A 19,831-nucleotide genomic window follows, 5' to 3' on the forward strand; every position below is an offset into this window, starting at 1 on the left:
ACCCTTTGAAGGTGTAACACGCACTGTGGATAAAGGGAACTCTATAGAAAAACTATAGGAGAAGATTTATGAAAACTAAAAGCTCGTGGTTTAGTGGGCAACATACTAGCATGAACAAACTTGGATAAAACAGACAAGATGCATAAATGGGTCTTTTACAGATTAGCAGGATGACATTTGGACTATTGTGTGCAGTTTTGGGCCCCATATCTCAAAGTATGTACTGGCACTGGAGCGAGATCAGAAGAGGTTCATGAGAATGGTCTCAGGATTCAGTAGCTTAGCAGATGAGGAACATTTGAGGACTCTGGGTTTATACTCGTTGAAGTTTAGAAGGATGAAGTGGGGGGGGCGGGGGGATGTAGTTAAAACATACAGAGTACTGAATGGCCTGGACAGAGTTGATGTTGGAAGATGTTTCCATTGGGAGCAGAGACTAGGATCCGAGGGCATAGCCTTGGAGTAAAGGGAAGATCTTTTAGAACGGAGATAAGGAGAAACCTCTTCAGCCAGACAGTGGTGAATCTATGGAACGTATTGCCACACAAGGTTGTGGAGGCCAGGTCATTGAGTATATTTAAAACTGAAATGGATAAGTCTTGAGTATCAAGGAGATCAAGGGTCATGGGGAGAAAGTGGGAGAATGGGGCTGAGAAACTTATCAGCCATGATTGAATGGCGGAGCACACTTGGTGGGCTGAATGGCCTAATTTCTGCTCCTAAGTCTTACGGTCTTATGAATGGGATATTGCAGGGATTTATGCTGAGTCTCAACTTTTTACAAATTATACAATGATTTAGATGAAGGATTTGAAGGCACTGTGGCTATATTTACAAATGATACAACAATAGGCAGGACAGTTTGTTATAATAACATAACAAGGAGGCAAACCAATATAGATAGGATAGGTTTGTGTGTAAAATCTGGTACATGAAGCATACTGTGGGAAATGGGGTATTGTTCATTTTGGCTGGAAGTGTAAATATCTGAAGTGTTCTATCTGAATGGAGAACAACTGCAGAATTCTGAGGTGCAGAAGAATCTAGGAATCTAGGTATTGTAGTGCATGAGCAAATGATTAAGGAGGTTAATTGAATTCTATAATGTATTATGAGTAACTGATCATAAGTATAAGGAAAATGCTCTCAGATATGAATGGCATTGATGAAACCATATCTTGATACTTTGTGTGCATTTTTGGTCTCTTTATTTAAGGTAGGATGTTAATAAATTGGAGATGGTTCAGAAGAGGTTTACTAGATTGATACCTAGGATGAGCAGATTATCTTATGGGGTTGTACAGTTGTGCTTGTTTTCACTGGAGCTTACAACAGCAAGGGATGATTTGATTGAAGTTTATGAGATCTGGAATGATCTTGCCAAGGTGGACATAGAAAAGATGTTTACTATTGAGATTGAGTCTAAAATTAGTGAATCACTCTTTTAGGACAAAGAAGGTGGAAGTAGTCTTGGAGATAAATTCATTCAATACTTAAGATGGAGATAGATGGATCCTTGTCAGGCAAGAGAATCAGAGGTTGCAGGGAATAGACAGGGACTCAAAACACATTTATAAATGAGCCATGATCTTAATGAACAGCACAGCAGACTTGAAGAGCTGAATGATCTAATTTGCATGTCTGTTTGTTCAGCTATATAGGTCTGATCCTCTGGCTTTCCTCTAAAAACATCTCCATGTGTCTGCCTTATTTTCCTCTTTTAAGACACTCCTTACATGACCAAGCTTTCAGACATCTGACCTGATGTGACTTTGTGATTCAGTGTCCAATTTGTCTTGTAATATTCGTGAAATGCCTTAAGAAAGTTAAATATATTAAAGACATTGGGTGAAATAGCAGTGGTAAAAATGGGCTATAAAGCTTCAATTTCCATCACTTATCTTAATACTTAGGACAGTTGTGGACCAAAATAGTTTTGCTGAGGAAAAACATAGACCTAAAATGACTACAGCAATCACATGAGCACAAGATAAGCCAAGTTCAAGAAACTAACGTGGAGTAAACAAAACCATCTGAACTGAAAGTACCATTTTATTTAAATATATTGAAAGCAATCAACTGAGTCAGGTGTCAAGAATTTTGCATCGCCTAACAAATTGGACGTGAAGTTACCTACTAGTATTCGTTTTCGAGAGACATTAGAGCTGTACTCAGGAATTCACGAATGGTACATATCTTAGTCACTACTTGGCTGAGCAGCACCATGTGTTAAAAAAAAGATTTATAACAACAAAACTGGAAGACTGTCTTTTGTTCTCACTCAAAAACAGTGTTCAATAATAAAGTATATTGGAGAAACTTCAGGAACTTAAGGATCTATAAAACATTGTACTGCAAATTCAACTCATCAACTAAACAACTTTGATCTCAGGTTAAACCTTACCTCTCAAGGACTCCAAAGTCTTTATACATTGCCGATTCTTGATCTTCCTTTTTATACAAGACACATTCCCCTTTAAACTTTATACCTGTGTTTGCATCTGTCATTATGTTTTATTATTTTTCTCCTGGTTAGTAAGTAATGTCATTCCTCTTTCCTTTACTCAAATAAAACTGCAAATGCTTCCTTAATTTTGACAAGTATTGCACTTTATTAGAAGTGTGATATGGCTGCATGATAAAAAACAATTAAAAACATTTTTTTATGCCAACCATGTTTAAAAAGAGGGCACCCAATTCACCCCTCTTTACCTACTCAGAATGCTTTATAAACATATTACTGCTATTGTTTCTCCCACCACCCAACTAATTTCTAATTCTAGCTTTTTGTAAACACAATGGCAATTACCCATCACGTCTTGAAAACGTAACTTAGTAAATAGCATTTTTAAAATAATTATTTTAGAGTATAATTTTTGGGGTCCCACTTGATTACTATTTAAAATGGAACGGCTTATGTTGTCAATGCACTGAAAGATTCAGTTATTCATTGTGAGGTTATGATGTTACATCCAGAGACACAAAACCTACTTTTAAAGGCAACAGATTGCAATCCTTAACATGACCAGTATCTTCTGTACCTTTCCCAAGTAAAACTCATTGCATTAACATCTATTGAAATAATTAAATGTTATACTGCATATTCCATTAAAGTGAGAAAATTAAAAGCTGTTTGTTTTTAAACTATTATCAATTTCTTACAAGGTCAATAGAAAGTGGCAGCCAGACCAGGGAGTTTTATTCTGAGAAGGTTAAGCACTATTTTACAAATGTAGTCCAATTATTGTTTAAAGCAATATAAACTTTATCTAAACACTGAAGCTTTCCAAAGACCTATGAATGTCAAAAACTGACCAGACTAATCAGTCAGGAGTAATGTTACGTTAATATTTAGCCAATCAAACTAGAGAACAATCTTGGTTTTCCGAAATCAATTATCCAAATTTCGGATTATCTGAACAAGATCTCAAGGTCCCAGTATGGCTTCCTTTGTTTATGATCAGATCAGTTATCATGAACAATCAATCAGTTATCAAAGTAAAATACTCCCCACCCATCTCATTTGGATAATCGAGGTTGCTCTGGAATGGAATATACAGAATTTGAGTTATTTTCTAATTGATTTTTAAAGACTAAATAACACATGCTGACAAACACGTATATGCACACAGTTTTATCTGTGATTAGTATTTGTACCTGTGAAGTAACAAAAGCTCACTTATGCTAAATGTAAACAGAGAGCTTGAGTAAATATTTTTTCCAAAAGTTGTCGAGACTTTGGCTTTAAATGAATTTGTCCCTTATTTACCCTTGGCTTTTGCTCTTGCTCAAGGAAGAATGGTGCTGGTCTGCTGTAAGATCTAAAAGCACCATGCCCCAGCAATCAAAGCACAGCTTTCAAGAGAATGTGAGAGTCAGTACTGAATGCTACACATTTATCAAACCCACGAACCTTGCTGACGGAGCGAATCCTTCCATCATTACAGGCTCTCAGTATAGGATACATATGACTAAGCCAGCCTTCATTTTTACAGATTAATATTCTCTCTTTCAACCTTCACACAGTGATAAATAGGTAAAAGAGACAAAAGGAGAAAACGAAGTTAAAGAAAGAGCAAGAGAGTGAATGCAATTCATAATAAGTTAAATGAGAGAAAATGAAGTTAAATATTTTATAGCCCAAGTATCAAAAAGTTAAAAATGATTGTTTTTGAAAATTAATTGTTCTGTTTTGTTCCAAGTTGCTCTCAGACTATAAACCATATAATAGGGTGTCAGTTTAAATTTATTTTGGTAGATATCATCTTGATGAACAAAATTAAACCATTAAAGTGGCAATATATTAGAGTGGCAAAAGCTCAACAGACATATACCACACATTAAACTATTTACCATTAAGATAGCATTACAGAATGTTCTTTTCTCAAAGATATATACTCATATTTAGACCAGTATATCATATGTTTATCTAATAAGAAATACTATTAATGCACTATAACCCAAGCCAAGGGAATGAGTATGTTCTCTTGTTTACCATTCATGTCAGAAACATTGTCTATTCAGAAATTGAACATTAGAAATGAATTTTCCTGCTTTAGGTGTTAAATAAAATATATAAAATGAAATGTTTCAGTTCCACAACTGCCATAATAGATGTGAATTACACCCCATCTCCCCCAAAGATGGCAACAGAGGTGGCAAGCAAGGGAAACAACAGAGGGGAATTGAAATTGGAGAGAAATTTCCTGCCTGGTCGCGAATGAATTTCTTGATGAGAATGTCCATTATTTAGATTAGATTACATTATAGTGTGGAAACAGGCCTTTCGGCCCAACAAGTCCACACCGACCCGCCAAAGCTCAACTCACCCATACCCCTACATTTACCCCTTACCTAACACTACGGACAATTTAGCATGGCCAATTCACCTGACCTGCACATCTTTAGACTGTGGGAGGAAACCGGAGCACCCGGAGGAAACCCATGCAGACACGGGGAGAACATGCAAACTCCACACAGACAGTCGCCTGAGGCGGGAATCGAACCCGGGTTTCTGGCGCTGTGAAGCAGCAGTGCTAACCACTGTGCCACCGTGTCGCACCGTGTCGATATGCAATGCCAAATAAGTGGACAATTAATAGCCACAAAAATCTCAACTCACCACCTCAAATATCACTTGCCACTCCAAGAATTATCCCAATCCAGTGAGGGAAGGGATACTCCCATAGTTTTGCTTGCTCTCAGCAGAGATAATCTATTTTTTGCCCTTATCACTGCCATAAGCACCAACCCTTCATCTGTACCTCTTCTGTACTACCAATTACTGTTGCTTTACATTTTGGTCTGGGGTATATTTCCTATCTGTTCTCCTTATTCTCCTTCCAATCCTTTCGCCACTTTTCCAACTCCCTTCAGTTTCAAAGAATTGAACTCAAAACATTAATTCTGTTTCTCTCCCCATAGACACTGCCAGTCTTGCTGAGTTTCTCCAGGTTACAGATAAAAGTTCAGTTTGACTTACAGTTCAAAAAGAATTAGTTGTCTTTTATGTGGGGTTATGAATACAATATATATTTGTTTTAATAAGGGATTAAGTATTTGAAGAGTTTTTAATGTTTTGCATAGGCTCTCATTAATGGTAATTTTTATTATGATGTCCACAATAAAATATGTTTGAAGCTTATGTTAATTTATGTCAAGATGGCCCCGATATTTGTTTATGGGAAACACTAAATGAACTGTCATGGAGGATAAATGAGCATGGGGTGTTAGGTGGGGTATGGATTGGCATGGAGGCTATCAAGGGACATGGGAGGGTGGGAGGAGATGAGTTAGCATGAAAGTATTTTTAAGTAACCACATCACACAGAATGATAACTGGTTAAGAATGAGGAGACAGCAAGTCAATAAAGATTTTGTTCTCCTATTGTCTCAAGGAGACATATTAGATTCCTCAGTTTTTGTTGTTGATGGATGATTTAAGGAACCCTCTGAAAACTGGGAAGTGTGTCTGGGAAAATCACTCAAAAGTACCACCATTGAAATAAGGATATGGGAACCCTTTGGTGACTGGTAGCAACTGTGAACTATTTTTAAAAGCATTGTGATTCAATGGAGAGTGTGATTCAATGGAGAGTGTGATTAGTAATAAAGTTAAAGGGGAACATCACTTTCTCCAATTTAAATATATAAGTTGCCTATAAAAAAAGTATTTTGTTAACCGTGTTTTCGTCATTTGTTACAGTAAAAGGTTTAAAGCACAAAACCTTTCCTTGCCATTGTCAGCTATTAATTGGAACTTCAAATTTTTTTTAAAACATTATTGGTTGTTAAGGCAATTACAACAATAACATACTTCCGAGGCCAGATAAAAGGGAACCTGAGGAACACCAAATACCACTCACACAGTTACCTCAAATTCCTTGCTCTTTCATCTTGTTATCCACCTCATATGTTTCTATATGGAAAGCATTCATAGAATTTCCCATATCAACATGTAAATGATTTTCTCATCCTCCGGATGAAGCACCAGCGGTATACCCAAGGAGATCCAAATACATAAATAGAAAGTGGGCTCTACCACCAGTGCTTCATCCGGAGACACATTTAAGATGTTACCTAGTATGGTGACAAAAAGTCTGCAAACGAATCTTCCAATTCAGTGAGCAAACCTACATCCAGAACCTCAACCCGAGCTACAACACTTCTCAAAACTTGCTAATTTATAGTTTGCCCTTTTCCTTTGCTGTGACTTAGATTTGGAGTCATTCAGGTCTTTAATGACAAATAGGGTAAACATGCTTATAGGTAAAAACAATGACTGCAGATGCTAGAAACCAGATTCTGGATTAGTGGTGCTGGAAGAGCACAGCAGTTCAGGCAGCATCCAAGGAGCTTTGAAATCGATGTTTCGGGCAAAAGCCCTTCATCAGGAATAAAGGCAGTGAGCTTGAAGCGAGGAGAGGTAAGCTAGGAGGGTGGGGGTGGGGAGAAAATAGCATAAACATGCTTATGTCAGTTTCCGTGGCTACCCCGGAACAGACTGCCAGTTTTTTGTTAGAGGATATAGCTTGAATGTCATCAAACAACATCAACTATAGCTGACATGGAGAACTAGATTAGTCACACATGAAAGTCAAACAACGTCAGCCTGGATTTATGATCAGGCGATCTTTAATAATAATAAATTCCAGTAATACAGAGCTAATCAGATTACATACCGAAATAACAACAAAGTTTGGAGAAACTCAGGTGTGGCAGCATCTACTGAGAGAGAAATAGAGTTACCATCCTGAGTTCAGGGACTCTTCATTATGTTTACCTTTATTCCTTTTCATTTCTGTCCTAATGTTTGATCAAGTGCTTGCCAAAATCTAAAAGGTCATGAGACTTGAAACATTAACTCTGTTTCTCTTTCCAAAGATGTTGCCAGACCAGCTAAGTTTCTCGAGCACTTTCTGTTTTCATTTCAGATCAGTATTTTGCTTTAAATTGGAAGGTTGCATATTTTCCTCATTCATACCTCCCTTAGTTCTTAAATAATGAAGCAAAGTTTCAAACCAAAAGCACAATTTTAGAATCTGGAAAGCTTTCGACAATTGATTGATACACTTACAATTTCCTTATCTATTTCTTTTAACATCGCAGGGTGTAAGTCATCAAGTCCTGGAAATTGAATCTTAAGTCTTATTATTTTCTCCATTACCACTATTTTACCTTATAGTAAATCAAATAAGTCCCACTCATTGAGTTTTCTTAGGATTCAGTTGGACATTTATATTTTGTTGGATATAGGTTTGCTCGCTGAGTTGGAAGGTTCATTTTCAGATGTTTTATCACCATAATAGGCACTGGTGGTATAACCCAAGGAAACCCATACACATAAACAGAAAGTGGGCTATACCATCAGTCCTTTATCCAGAGGCTCACTGAAAATGTTATCTAGTATGGTGACGAAACATCTGAAAATGAACCTTCCAGCTCAACAAGCAAGCCTACATCCAGAACCTCAACCTGACTTAAAAATCTTCTTAAAGTTCGCTAATTTATATTTTGCCCTTTTCCTTTGCTGTGACTTAGATTTGGAGTCATTCAAGTCTTTAATGACAAAAAGGCAAACAAAGCACATGCTTATGTCGGTTTCCATGGCTAGTGTCTTTTTTTTAACCTCTGGAACAGATTGCCAGTCTTTTGTTAAAGGATATAGCTTGAATATCATCAAACAACATCAATTATGGCTGACCTGGAGAACTCTCCTGCTTTTCAGAGGCATATTCAAAGCATTTACAAATTGGTATATTGACCTCATATGCACAGGAAAAAATAGTTAACAATTTGAGTCCGGTAACCCTTTGTCAGACTGACAAAGGGTCACTGGACTCAAGATGTTAACTGTTTCTTCTCTTCACAGAGGCTGCCAGACATGCTAAGTTTTTCCAGCATTTTCTGTTTTTGTTTCAGATCTTCAGCATCTGCAGTTTTTTGTTTTAATTTGGTAATCAATCTGTTTTGGTCACATTACGAACTCATCCTCCATGGCCATTAACATACAAAGGACTGAGCAGCCTACTCCTCCATTCAATAAGATCATGGCTGATCTAATTTTAACCTCTACCCCACATTCCTGCATACCCCTGATAATTTTCCATCCCCTTGGTAATCAAGAGTCTGTCAATCTCAACCTTAAGAATATTTTGAGATTCTGCATCCACTGCCTTTAAGGACAAGCCAAATGTGTAGTTATAGTGAGAAAGTTGTCCTGAGTGAAGGCTTAAGTCAAGGAGCTAAAATTTCTAATGGCCTGATGAGTTCACCCAATGGACAGTAAGGCTCCCCAGGCAAGGCAGTGGCCTGGTGATATTATTACTGGACTGGTATTCCAGGGATTCCAAAGACACTCAACCCTCTGAGAGAAAACATGTTTCTTCATCTCTGATTTAAATGGGTTACCTCTTATTTTTAAGTAACGACCCTTAGTTCTAGATTCTCCCACAAGAATAAACATCTTTTCAATTTCACTTAGTCAAATCACTGTAGGATCATATAAGTTTCAATTAAGTCATCCTTGATTCTTCTAAACTGCAATGGATTCAGCCCTAACCTGCCTAGCCTTTCCTTATAAAGCAATTTGCTCATTCCAGGTATTAGTCTAGTAAAGCTCCACTGAACTGTTTCAAACATATAAACATTCTAAAGTGGGACTTGAACTCAGAATGTCAAGCTCATAGAGAGGTCGCTACCCATGTGGCCCAAACTTTTTTCTCCACTGCCAAAAATGGATACATATTGATCATTTCACATGTCTGCCATTTCCTTATATTTTATTGTTTAAAAAAAATATTTGGGGTTCAGTTTAACATCACTTTCTGGATTTCCTTTTCATTCTCCCTTTATGCAACTCTTATTACTTGTCCTCTGTTTCTTTTTATAGCTTGCCATTTGGTTGGATTTCCACTTGAGCTCGCATTTTGTAAGCCTTTTCCATAAGCTTCATGTTCTAATCTGCCTTTTTGTTGATGGTGATTGTAAACTGCACCATTGTATCCTTTGGCTTTTAGGGCTCTGTATTTGTTTTACATTGTACCAAATAGTTTTTTGAATATTTTCCACTGGTGGTCTGTAACTTTATCTATAAGTAGCTCAGCTTAGTTTATTGTAATTCATTCCTCATCCTTTGGAAGTCATTAACTAATTCTGGTTATGTGCTCATCACGAAATCCACTGAACCCTGTGCTATTGGCAGTTCTAAAGCACAGCATTCTACAAACAACCCTAATTGCTTTCAGTACTAAAAATTCTTCTGTTAAAACAACGTATTTGAAAAGTAAAATCTTTTATTACAAACTCATTGTTTTTTCCTGCTTTCACTATTTATGCATTCTCTACTCTGGTACTACGAGGAGGTTTACATCCATACAGCATCATTCTGGAATATGCCTTTAAGAAGAATTCTAGTTCAAATTCTATGTTTGTTTGTAGTGACCTTTTATTGTGGATTTCTCATATTAAACTGAATTGCATATGAATTCAAAATTAAATGCAAAAGTAACAAAAACATATTTTCTTACATTAACAATTTTAATGACATCATTTCAACAGTATAATTTTAGTTAAATCATGTTTATATTTTGCCTTCTTCCTCTGCTATGAGTTAGATTTGGAGGTACTCCTGTCTTTAATGACAAATAAGGCCAACAAAGCACATACTTATGTCTGTTTCCATGGCTCATATTAATAACTGCAGTTCTATCCAGATTAGTGCATGGAGATGTTGAACAGATTTACCAGAATGATGCGAGGAAGAAGGGATTGCATTTATAGGCGGAGGCTAGAAAGGGTAAGATTATTCTTCTTAGAGTATCAAAAGTCCAAATTTTAAGGTATCTTGGCTGAGCAAATAAGGAAAAACTATTCCCATTGTTGAGGGGGTCAATAACCAGAGAGTAATTTAAAACAATTAGCAAATGCTCTTATTCAGCAATATGTTATGATATTTAATATACTGTCTGAAAGGGTGGTGGAAGCTGATTCAATAGTAGCATTCTAAAGGTTATTGAATATACAAATGAAAATGGGAAAAAAAAACTGAAGGCTGTAGGAAAACAATAGTTCAAGAGAATCTAACTGAGCAACTCCTTCAAAGAGCTGGCACAGTTAAGATGGGCCGAATGACCATTTCCTGTGCTGTAAGATTCCGTGATCCTACGAAAAAGACAGTGCAGATTTACTTGCAAATATTTGAAAGCACTATTTTTTCTTCTTCAATCAACGTAATTTCCAGTACAGCAAATCCACTAATTATTGCAGCTCAACAACATAGCTAAAGCTAAATTTAAGACAGCTCAGTGAAGGGCCTCATGACTTCCACTAGTCCTCTGTAAATCACAGAAGAGTCAAGAGCTGTCATCAAAATGCAGAATGATCTTAACAGTTTGAACAGTTCTTTTCTGAAGAGCTTCAGTTGTTAAACAGTGTACCTTTTATTTTGACTCCCCACTTATCCCCATTATGAACTGCTTAACTAACCTTCTTTAAAATAAATCTGTTATGGCTATAGGACAGAAGGATGATTAAAGTAGCAGGCAAAAGCAGAGTCCTTTAAATCAGCTTGAAGTGAACCCACTTCAGCATATAACCTTCAGCATCTTCATTGCAGCTATTTATAGAGATTCCTTTAAAATGGCTCAGCTGGTTCACCTTTAAGATTTCAATTCTTAGAATGTAGCATTTTATGATGGTAAAGCCACTGAGATGCTGGAACATTTAAATTTTCTTTCTTCCTTGTAAAGTTTTGCTATTTGCAGAATACATACTGCTTCTGATGCAGCACTCCTTCCACCTTACAAAACAATTCATACTAAGAATATGAATGGACAATCATATTAAGTAGATAGCACTAACACTCAAAGTGGTTTACTTTAAAACAAGAAAAAGCTGATATTTAGGTTTCTAGTACAAAGTGGGTGCAATCCAGAATTATTTAATAACAGTTCAGCTTCCAAGAGTATTTATTTTTCCAAATCTTTTGCTGTATTCAAGAAAATTTTGCTTTTGTTAAAATACAGTCTGCAGAACATTCCAATGCTATTGATAACACATTGCTGGGAGAACACAATTGATCACTACATCACACATTAAGAGTGTTTCGAGAGGATAATCTCAAAATGACTCTTATTATCCTCAAAATGACTTTTATTATCCTCAAAAGAGTTTTCAGAATTTAGAACACTTAATTTTAATTTGCTTGCCAGTATTTGAACTAAAAGTTGCAAGATAAAATGCTGCATCATTGCATTATTGTGAATGTTTCTCTGACAGTCTGTGGGTGAAAGCATGTTGCTTGAATTCACTCATCATGGAGCTCTGATTTCAAATTCACACCTTAAAATCTGCAGATTGTTTTCCTGGTTGTAACCTTTCTTTGAAATTAGCTTACATCTCATGGGCCAATAACACTGAATGATTCCTAATTACCAATTATGAAAGAATATGTGATGGGTGAAGTAGAAATGCGATGGTGGTGGCAGAGTCTGCAACAGTCTTGGTCCTCCTTTCTGGAAGCTTTTTGCGAAATTCCTCAATCTTATTATCTCTTTATCTTTTACAATCTCTATCAAACGCCATCTCCTTAAACGAATGTTATTTGGTCTTCTCTTCTCACTCTTCTATTATTTTGTAGTCTCCACTTCTCAGTGTGTGCTTCTATTGTGTGAAGTACGAGCTGCTATTTACGACATCAACATTACATTGGACAAATACAAGCTGTTGCTGATGTTCAAAGGCTAGAAAATATTTGATGTTGCTGTTAAATGCAAAATATGTTCAATTTGCCCTCACTAACAACTTGTTCCTTGATAAATGCAACAGCCACTAAATAAATAGTTGTTTTGCAGTTGATTGTTTTATCCAAAATAAAATTAACCAGCATACATCAGAAATTAAGAAACAAGAAAAACTGTAGGCTATTTGGCCTCTTAAACTGGCTCCACATTCAGAAAAACCAAGGCTGATCACGGTTTTAACTCCACTTTCCCATCTGTCCCTACCATAACTCTTGACTCCCTTCTAAATCAAAATCTGTCCAACTCAGCCGTGAATATATTGATTATCCCAGCCTCTACTGCTCTCCGGGGTAGAGAGTTCCAAAGATTAACAACACAGTGGAAAAAATTCTCTTCCACTCAGTCTTAGATGGATACCTCTTATTTTTAAATGGTCTCCCCAGTTAGAGGCTCCTCTCCAAGTGGAAACATCCTTTCAGCATGCAAATTCAGGTCCCCTCAGAATCCTACGTGCTTCTCTCTGATTGCCTCTCTTTCTTCTAAATTCCAATGAATTAAGTCAAATCTGTTGAACCTTTCCTATTCATTCCAGGAATGAACCATGTGAATCCTCTCTGAACTGTCTTCAATGCAGGTATATTCCTTCTTAAATGGGAAAATGAAATAACCACACAACACCCAAGGTATAGTCTCATAAACACTCTGTACAATGGCAATGAGATTTACAAATTTTATACCCCACTACCCTTGCAACAAAGGACCAACATTCCTTTGACCCACTTTATAACTAGCTGTAAGCTAAATGATAACCTTCTGTAATTCCTATAAGACGACACCTGGATCTTCCCATGCTGCAGTATTCTTCATACTCACCCCATTTAACTAACATTTTATTTTGCAATTCTTCCCATCAATCTCATATTTTGAACAAACTAATTTATTTCTGCATTTCACTCCATCTGCCAAATTTTCAGACATTCGCTTAATCTATGTGCCTTTGCAGGTGCTATGCCTTCCTCACAACTTCCATTCTTACCTATATTTGTGTCATCAGCAAATTTGTCTTCAACACACACCATCGTTTCATTGAAGATGGAAACTGTAAATATTTGAGATCCCTGTGGCACTCTGTTAATAAGTTTGCCTATCTGAAAACAGTCCTGTTACATAAGAAGATCTGAAATAGGAGGAGTATGCCATTGAGCTCCTCAAGCCTGCTTCCTATTCAATAAGACCATGGCTGATCTGACTATAATCTCAAAACCACATTCCTTTGCACCCTGATAACTTTGCACCACTTCCTAATAAGAATCTAACACCATCTTAAAAATATTCAAGAGCTCTTCTTCCATCAACTTTTCAGAAAGAATTATAGATATCTTCTGAGAGGAAAAAAATTTCGCCTAATCTTTGTTATAAATGGGTGACTCCTGATGTTTAAATAGTGACACTTAATTCTAAATTGCTCTAGAACAGGAAACATCCTTCCCACGTTTACCCTGTCAAGACCATCATGATCTTATATATTTCAATCAGGTTACCTCTTACTCTTGTTAACTTCAGTGGATATAAGCTGTGCCTGTTCAACCTTTCCTCATAGGAAACACTCCCATTCCAGATATTAATCTGGTAAACCTTCTCTGAACTGCCTTCAATGTATTTGCATGCTTTCATAAATAATGTATCCAATACTGTGCACAATGTTCCAGATGTGGACTCACCATTGCCTATACAACTAAAGCATATTCTCTCTACTTTTATATTAAATTTCCCCTTCCAATAAATGATAACATTGTGCTCAAATGATGAGTGCTCAAAGCCATTAGGGTCCTTCTCTCCAAATGTAGAATTTTAACTTAAGCCTCAATGGGAAGCCTATACAGCAATTCTGACTGGCAACCTGGAATTTAAAATGAGCTAGGACTCATTTTTGAAGAAGTGAGTGAGGAAATGAGGTTGCTACTAGCTAGCCAGCATTTGTTGTCCATCCCGAATTGCCCGGAGAACCGTTAAGAATCAATCACATTGCTGTGGGTCTGCAGTCACATGTAGGAGTCACATGTATGCCAGACTGGGTAGGGAGGGTAGTTTTCTTCGCTGAAAGACATGAGTGAACCAGATAGGGTTTTCTCACAATCGGTAATTGATTCATGGTCATCACTAGATTCTAATTCCAGATTTTTAAAGAGTGAATTTAAATTTCGTCATCCTCCATGACAGGATTAAATCCAGAATGTCCCCCGAACATTACCTGGATCTCTGGATTAACAGTTCTGCAATAATACCACTTGGCCATCATCTGCCCTAAACTTGCCACCGACCTACCCAAAGTTGCAATTAAGGCTTATATTTATTTTATTTTGCATAAAATATACATTTACTTATTACATTCCTTTCCCATATACCAAAATGTTACCAGTACAATAACCAGCATTAAAGTACAATAAAATTTATATTCTTACAAATTATTCCCTAATGTTTTCTGAAATTTTTCTATGAACCAAAAGAATGAGAAACAAGCTTTTGTTAATAATGACAACATAATAATGTGTACATTATAGTTTTGATCTCCCAAACCCATTGCAGAATGGATGCCTTAGAATTATCACTGATAACAGTAGACAAATACTTAACATCCTGCTCATACAGTTTTTGGTCTGCTATTTCGGCAAAATTTTATCCGCTTGAAATGCAAAAACATACTAACTCAGAGTTAAAATAATAAGTAAAATAATACCATATGATAACACTTACAAATTAATCCAACTGTTTTGATTAAAACTCCAATCTTCAACCAGCCACAAACTTCTGTTCATCCAAAAACTCTGCTGTGCGCACATTATCCAATACCAAGTTTCACTCACCCATCACAAGTTGTCATAGCTCCATCTGCATAGGCTCCATGTTTCAAAAATTCCCTCCTAAACTACTACTATCTATTAGTTGTTTAGGCATTAAGTATTTCATTATATTCAGGTTGACAATTCACTTGTGCTCCTACATATGTGGTAGATTGAAACTACCTTTGGTAGTTTCCTTTTGGTATAGAGGTGCATGTTTTTATTACAGACCTCCATAAATAAAACGATTAACAAGTGCATAAAGTGTAGATTTCATAAATATCCTCCATGCCTGGCTTTCTGGAGTAGAACACTGCTTCCCCATCTTTTCCTTTAGATTTTCTTTAAAACACATTCCAAAACCATCCACACGGATAGATTTCAAACTTAACTGGATACTTGCAAGACTAACATCAATATAGTGTATAAATAAAAGTGCACTTCTACATGATAATACTAGTTGTATTACCATGAGTTTTATGACTACTAAGTCATCTTGAAATCAAACATGATGAACAACATTTTATACATTTTCATACAGAATAGCAAGTTGTAGATGATTAATGTAGGATTTTACTGTGATTTTTCATGCAAGCTCACTGTGTACGCAAGAAACATTCAGCCTATTGACAAATCCTATCCTAAGCAAGTCCTGGATCTTGCTGTTATAAATTTGCAGTCAAAACAGCTGCTTGCCATCTGCAAAGTGACACATAAGCTCTTCCCTCTTATCTCTCTTAGCTGTATGTTAATCAGAGCTCTGCTTAGTGCCTTCCTCATCTCAGTGTTATTATGCAGCTGCTGACCCTTTCTGACAGAGTCAACCTCCAGTCAATATTCAGGAAAGGTTGACGAGAAAGGACGAACATTGAAGGGTTAAGGAGGGGACGCACTCTAATATAAAATTCAGATATTTAGTCACCAGCTGAGCTGAATACAATTGAACACTTGTACAATTTTAAAATAGCTATAATGAGATGCAAATTATCATCTTTTACAATTGTAAAATATCTAATCAATGAAGACATCCTCTTTGGGTTAGGATGATATAAAAAAAGTGAACTTAAATTTTATTCATCATTTCTTGGAAAATGCCTTTTGTTACTACAAGGGCCAACTCTCGGTAATCTTTGATAATAGTCAAATATTTTTTCTTAAAAATTACATTTATAAGTTTCTTTTATAACGTCCCCTGGATAGCTTTGTAAGATTGAAATCCAAACTGAAATACATGGCATTTCCAGAAATATTTGCCCCCAAGACAAGTCAAAAGGCAGTTTTTCCTTTTTTCAATATAGAGGTAAAGAATCAGTTACTCCAAATGAATAACAGATCAAAGACACATCAGTATGCTTAGAACAGTGATCTTAAGGCATCACAAACTTGTAGAATATCAGTCAATACTTCATTATAATTTTTTTTAACAGGAAGGGTTTTTTCAAAGGGCTAATTTTTTTAAAAAATTCAGATTACACTGTTAATCGTGCAGTCTAAGAACTATTCTGACTTCATTGTCCAACAATATTTTATATTGTTTGCTTTTCTGAATATGGAAAGTAAGAATAGCAGTACAAAGCAGATGCGTGGTTATAAAGTTCAACAAAAAGGCTAAAATGGTAATAATATCAGTATTATATAGTTACAGCCCATTCACATCTTTAAATAAAAATGCTAAAAATATGTGGACACAATGGAACAAGGTGAAAAGGGAAGTGTTCCAGTCCTGGAGGGATAAAACAATCCAAAATACTGCAATAATATGTAGTTGGAAGGGTTAATGGAAGACTCGTGTCTTTATCCTCTTACTTTCAAGCTTTTTTTTATTCTGCCTGATTTAAGACTTCTCCTCTCTACACTGACAGTAAGGTATTTCTCTCCAGCAGATTATAAGTCACTCTGGGCTATTATTCAAGTACAAAGTCCTGGCCTCTCTGCATTTAGACCAAATATAATATCCTTCATGCATACATTATCTGTCTTCCTATTATCTGGCATGATTTCTGAATTAAATTTCAGCAATGTAATATTGGCTTGAAGAGAGAATTTCTTTATAGGCTAGTCAAAGGTTAAAATACCAATCAAAATAACACTGCATATGCACCAAGACATTTTAATATTCCTAAACCCTGTGATTGTAAGGACATAATATTTTTTCCTGATTACCCCAAAGGCAACACATGCTTACAAGACAGCTATGGCAGAGAGAAACTTCAGAGTTCAGATGGTACATAATATCCTATTTAGCTGTGACACAAAAAGAAGATCCTAGTTCCAGAATCAACCCAGGCTTCGAGCCATCAACTTCTCATTTCAATGCAAATGGGATTGGCTATTAAGCATCTCTTAAGACTTCATCCTTGAAAACGGTGCCTGTTACTCAAAGTACCTTTTTGAGATTAATCCACTTCTTGAAGTAATCAGGAACTGGCAGACCCAAGAGTTGGCATTGTCCTGGCAGCCTAAGAAAAAGAAAAAAATGTTTGATTCTATTACAGTTCAGACCTTTTTATTTAGGTCTTACAGTAGCCATAAGATTATGGAGAAAGCTTCATGTCTAGTTGCCATCCAAACAGCAGAAGAACTACTGAATGAGAAAAAAGTAAAGTTGTTTTCTATCTTATAAACCACACAGAAATTATCTTAACTTTAATGTAACAAACAAATTAAAGAAGTTCACATATTGCATACTAACATAAGCATCAAATAGTTGTTTGTATTGGTATCTTACATTGAAAGGAAGATTGCCGTATGACCTTTTTTCTAACTATACAAACCTAGTGATGGCACTTTTACACTATGAGGAAATTAAATTGGTCGATTTAACACTTTCTGTAATATAGTAATAATGTCAAAAATTATAAAAATGTAAAACAATTGTGATAGCTTTATGAACTTTAAAGCTAAATATTGTTATGATATTATATTGTTTATTGCAGGATTTCTATAAAATGAGTTTTAAATATCATATTACAGTTGAATCTTAATGGATTTGAATTTGATACATTTTTGACAGGTGCTGAAGTGAATATCTGAGGTTCCAAAGCATGGAGCTACAGCCAGTAGATAGCCAAGAATAACACCTTGAACGAGTAACACCTGAATACTTTGTGGTAGGACTAAATCTAATTATATCAAGGAAATTGATACTTTGCAGAGAAGCTCAGGGCACTAACCAAATCAAGTGGGTTAAATGTAAAATTTAACACCGGGTAACGTTCATCATCTGAACTCTGCTATCAGATTACTGTCTTAAATGCTGTTTGTGCACAATATGTACATGATGGTGAATACACTTTACCATTGCTTTTCTAACTACATCAATAGAATATTTCTGTTGAAGCAAAAATATTTTAATGAGCATCAGTATAGTATGATCAGATTATTTGTCATTAATGGAAAATTATAGGAACAGGCACAAAGCTTGCACATATTTTTGTGGCACAGATTTCCACTTGAATAAAACGCTAAAACGAGATTGGTATTAAAACTATTGCTTCTGAGATTGCAATTGCTTCACATACCTTTGGTTCAATCCTTTAAAAAAAATTGCATCAAGGTTTCTAGAGCATTTATAAAACTATAAATCTAAAGTACTGTTATTCTTTGGCTCATTTTGTTGTGTGCTGCAACAGAAATTAAATTAAACATTTCATATACGAAATAATAATATTTTACACAAAGCTACATTTATAAAAGCTGACTGACAACAATTCAGATTGTACAAAAGTGACAAACATGAATAACTAGACATTTCACTCACTGTCATTCAGGTATCGTCAATGTAATTGTTTGAATGGGAAATAATCTGGCCAATAGCAATCCATGCTTGAATTAGGTATGGATTATCTCAAGAGTCGATTTTGAATAATATAGTAATGTAAGAAAATAGATTTCACTAGTATCAGTTCTATAGACAGACTACTGCTTTGAGTAGTATAAACAACAATGTAAATTGGATGTAAAAATGCCTTTTGTCAACTACAAATTAAATAATTGGCTAATCTTAAAATATATTTCCTCTTTCAAATTGCTTAATGTTGAATTATAAAATATGTTTTAATAATAACATGTAATTTTAGGTGGAAAGGGGAAAAAAATTGAATTTCACCAATCCACAAATCTATAAACAATGGTTATAATTTTGATGAGATGGCTAAAATGCCTGCCACTAGAGCCAAAATTGGAATTATACAAAAAAAATGTTCATGGAATAGGACAGCTTGCTTGGACAGCACATATTGTCCATCCCTCAATGCCGAACTGTGGTGAGCTGCCTTCTTAAACTACTGTAGTCTTTGAGATGCAAGTGCTCTTAGGAAGAGAACTCCAGGATGTTGAAAGGATCCTAAGATTAGAAAGGAACAATGATATATCCAAGGTAGGATGATGAATGGCTTGGAGGGGAACTTGCAGGTGGTGGTATTCTCCTGCATGTGCAGTCTTTGTCCTTCTAGATGGTAAAGGTCACATGTTTGGAAGGTGCTGAATTGGTGAGTTAATGCAGTCCATCTCATGGGTGCTACACACTGCTGTCACTGTGTGTTTGTTATGGAAGAAGTGAGCTTGTGGTTAGGGGGGGCAGTGGTAGTCTGGCACACTGACCTCTACACCGCTGAAGCCAAACGTCAACTCGAGGACACCTCGTCCTACTGCCCCCTCGACCACGACCCCACCCCCATCACCAAACCATCATCTCCCACACCATACAGAACCTCATCACCTCAGTAGATCTCCCACCCACAGCTTCCA

At 36.1% G+C, this 19,831-nt stretch overlaps 1 protein-coding gene across 1 annotated transcript in view; it reads right to left on the bottom strand.

Annotated features, from left to right (window-relative positions):
* The window catches only part of LOC140479961 (ERI1 exoribonuclease 3-like), a 421,431-nt gene that overhangs the window by 305,663 nt on the left and 95,937 nt on the right, over window positions 1–19,831 (bottom strand). Inside the window, exon 6 of the mRNA XM_072574405.1 lies at window positions 17,469–17,541. Coding sequence (XP_072430506.1) covers window positions 17,469–17,541 — 73 coding nt within the window. The remainder of the gene's footprint in view (window positions 1–17,468; window positions 17,542–19,831) is intronic.

This window comes from Chiloscyllium punctatum, chromosome 7 (genome assembly GCF_047496795.1).
Source record: "Chiloscyllium punctatum isolate Juve2018m chromosome 7, sChiPun1.3, whole genome shotgun sequence".
Classification (NCBI taxonomy): domain Eukaryota; kingdom Metazoa; phylum Chordata; class Chondrichthyes; order Orectolobiformes; family Hemiscylliidae; genus Chiloscyllium; species Chiloscyllium punctatum.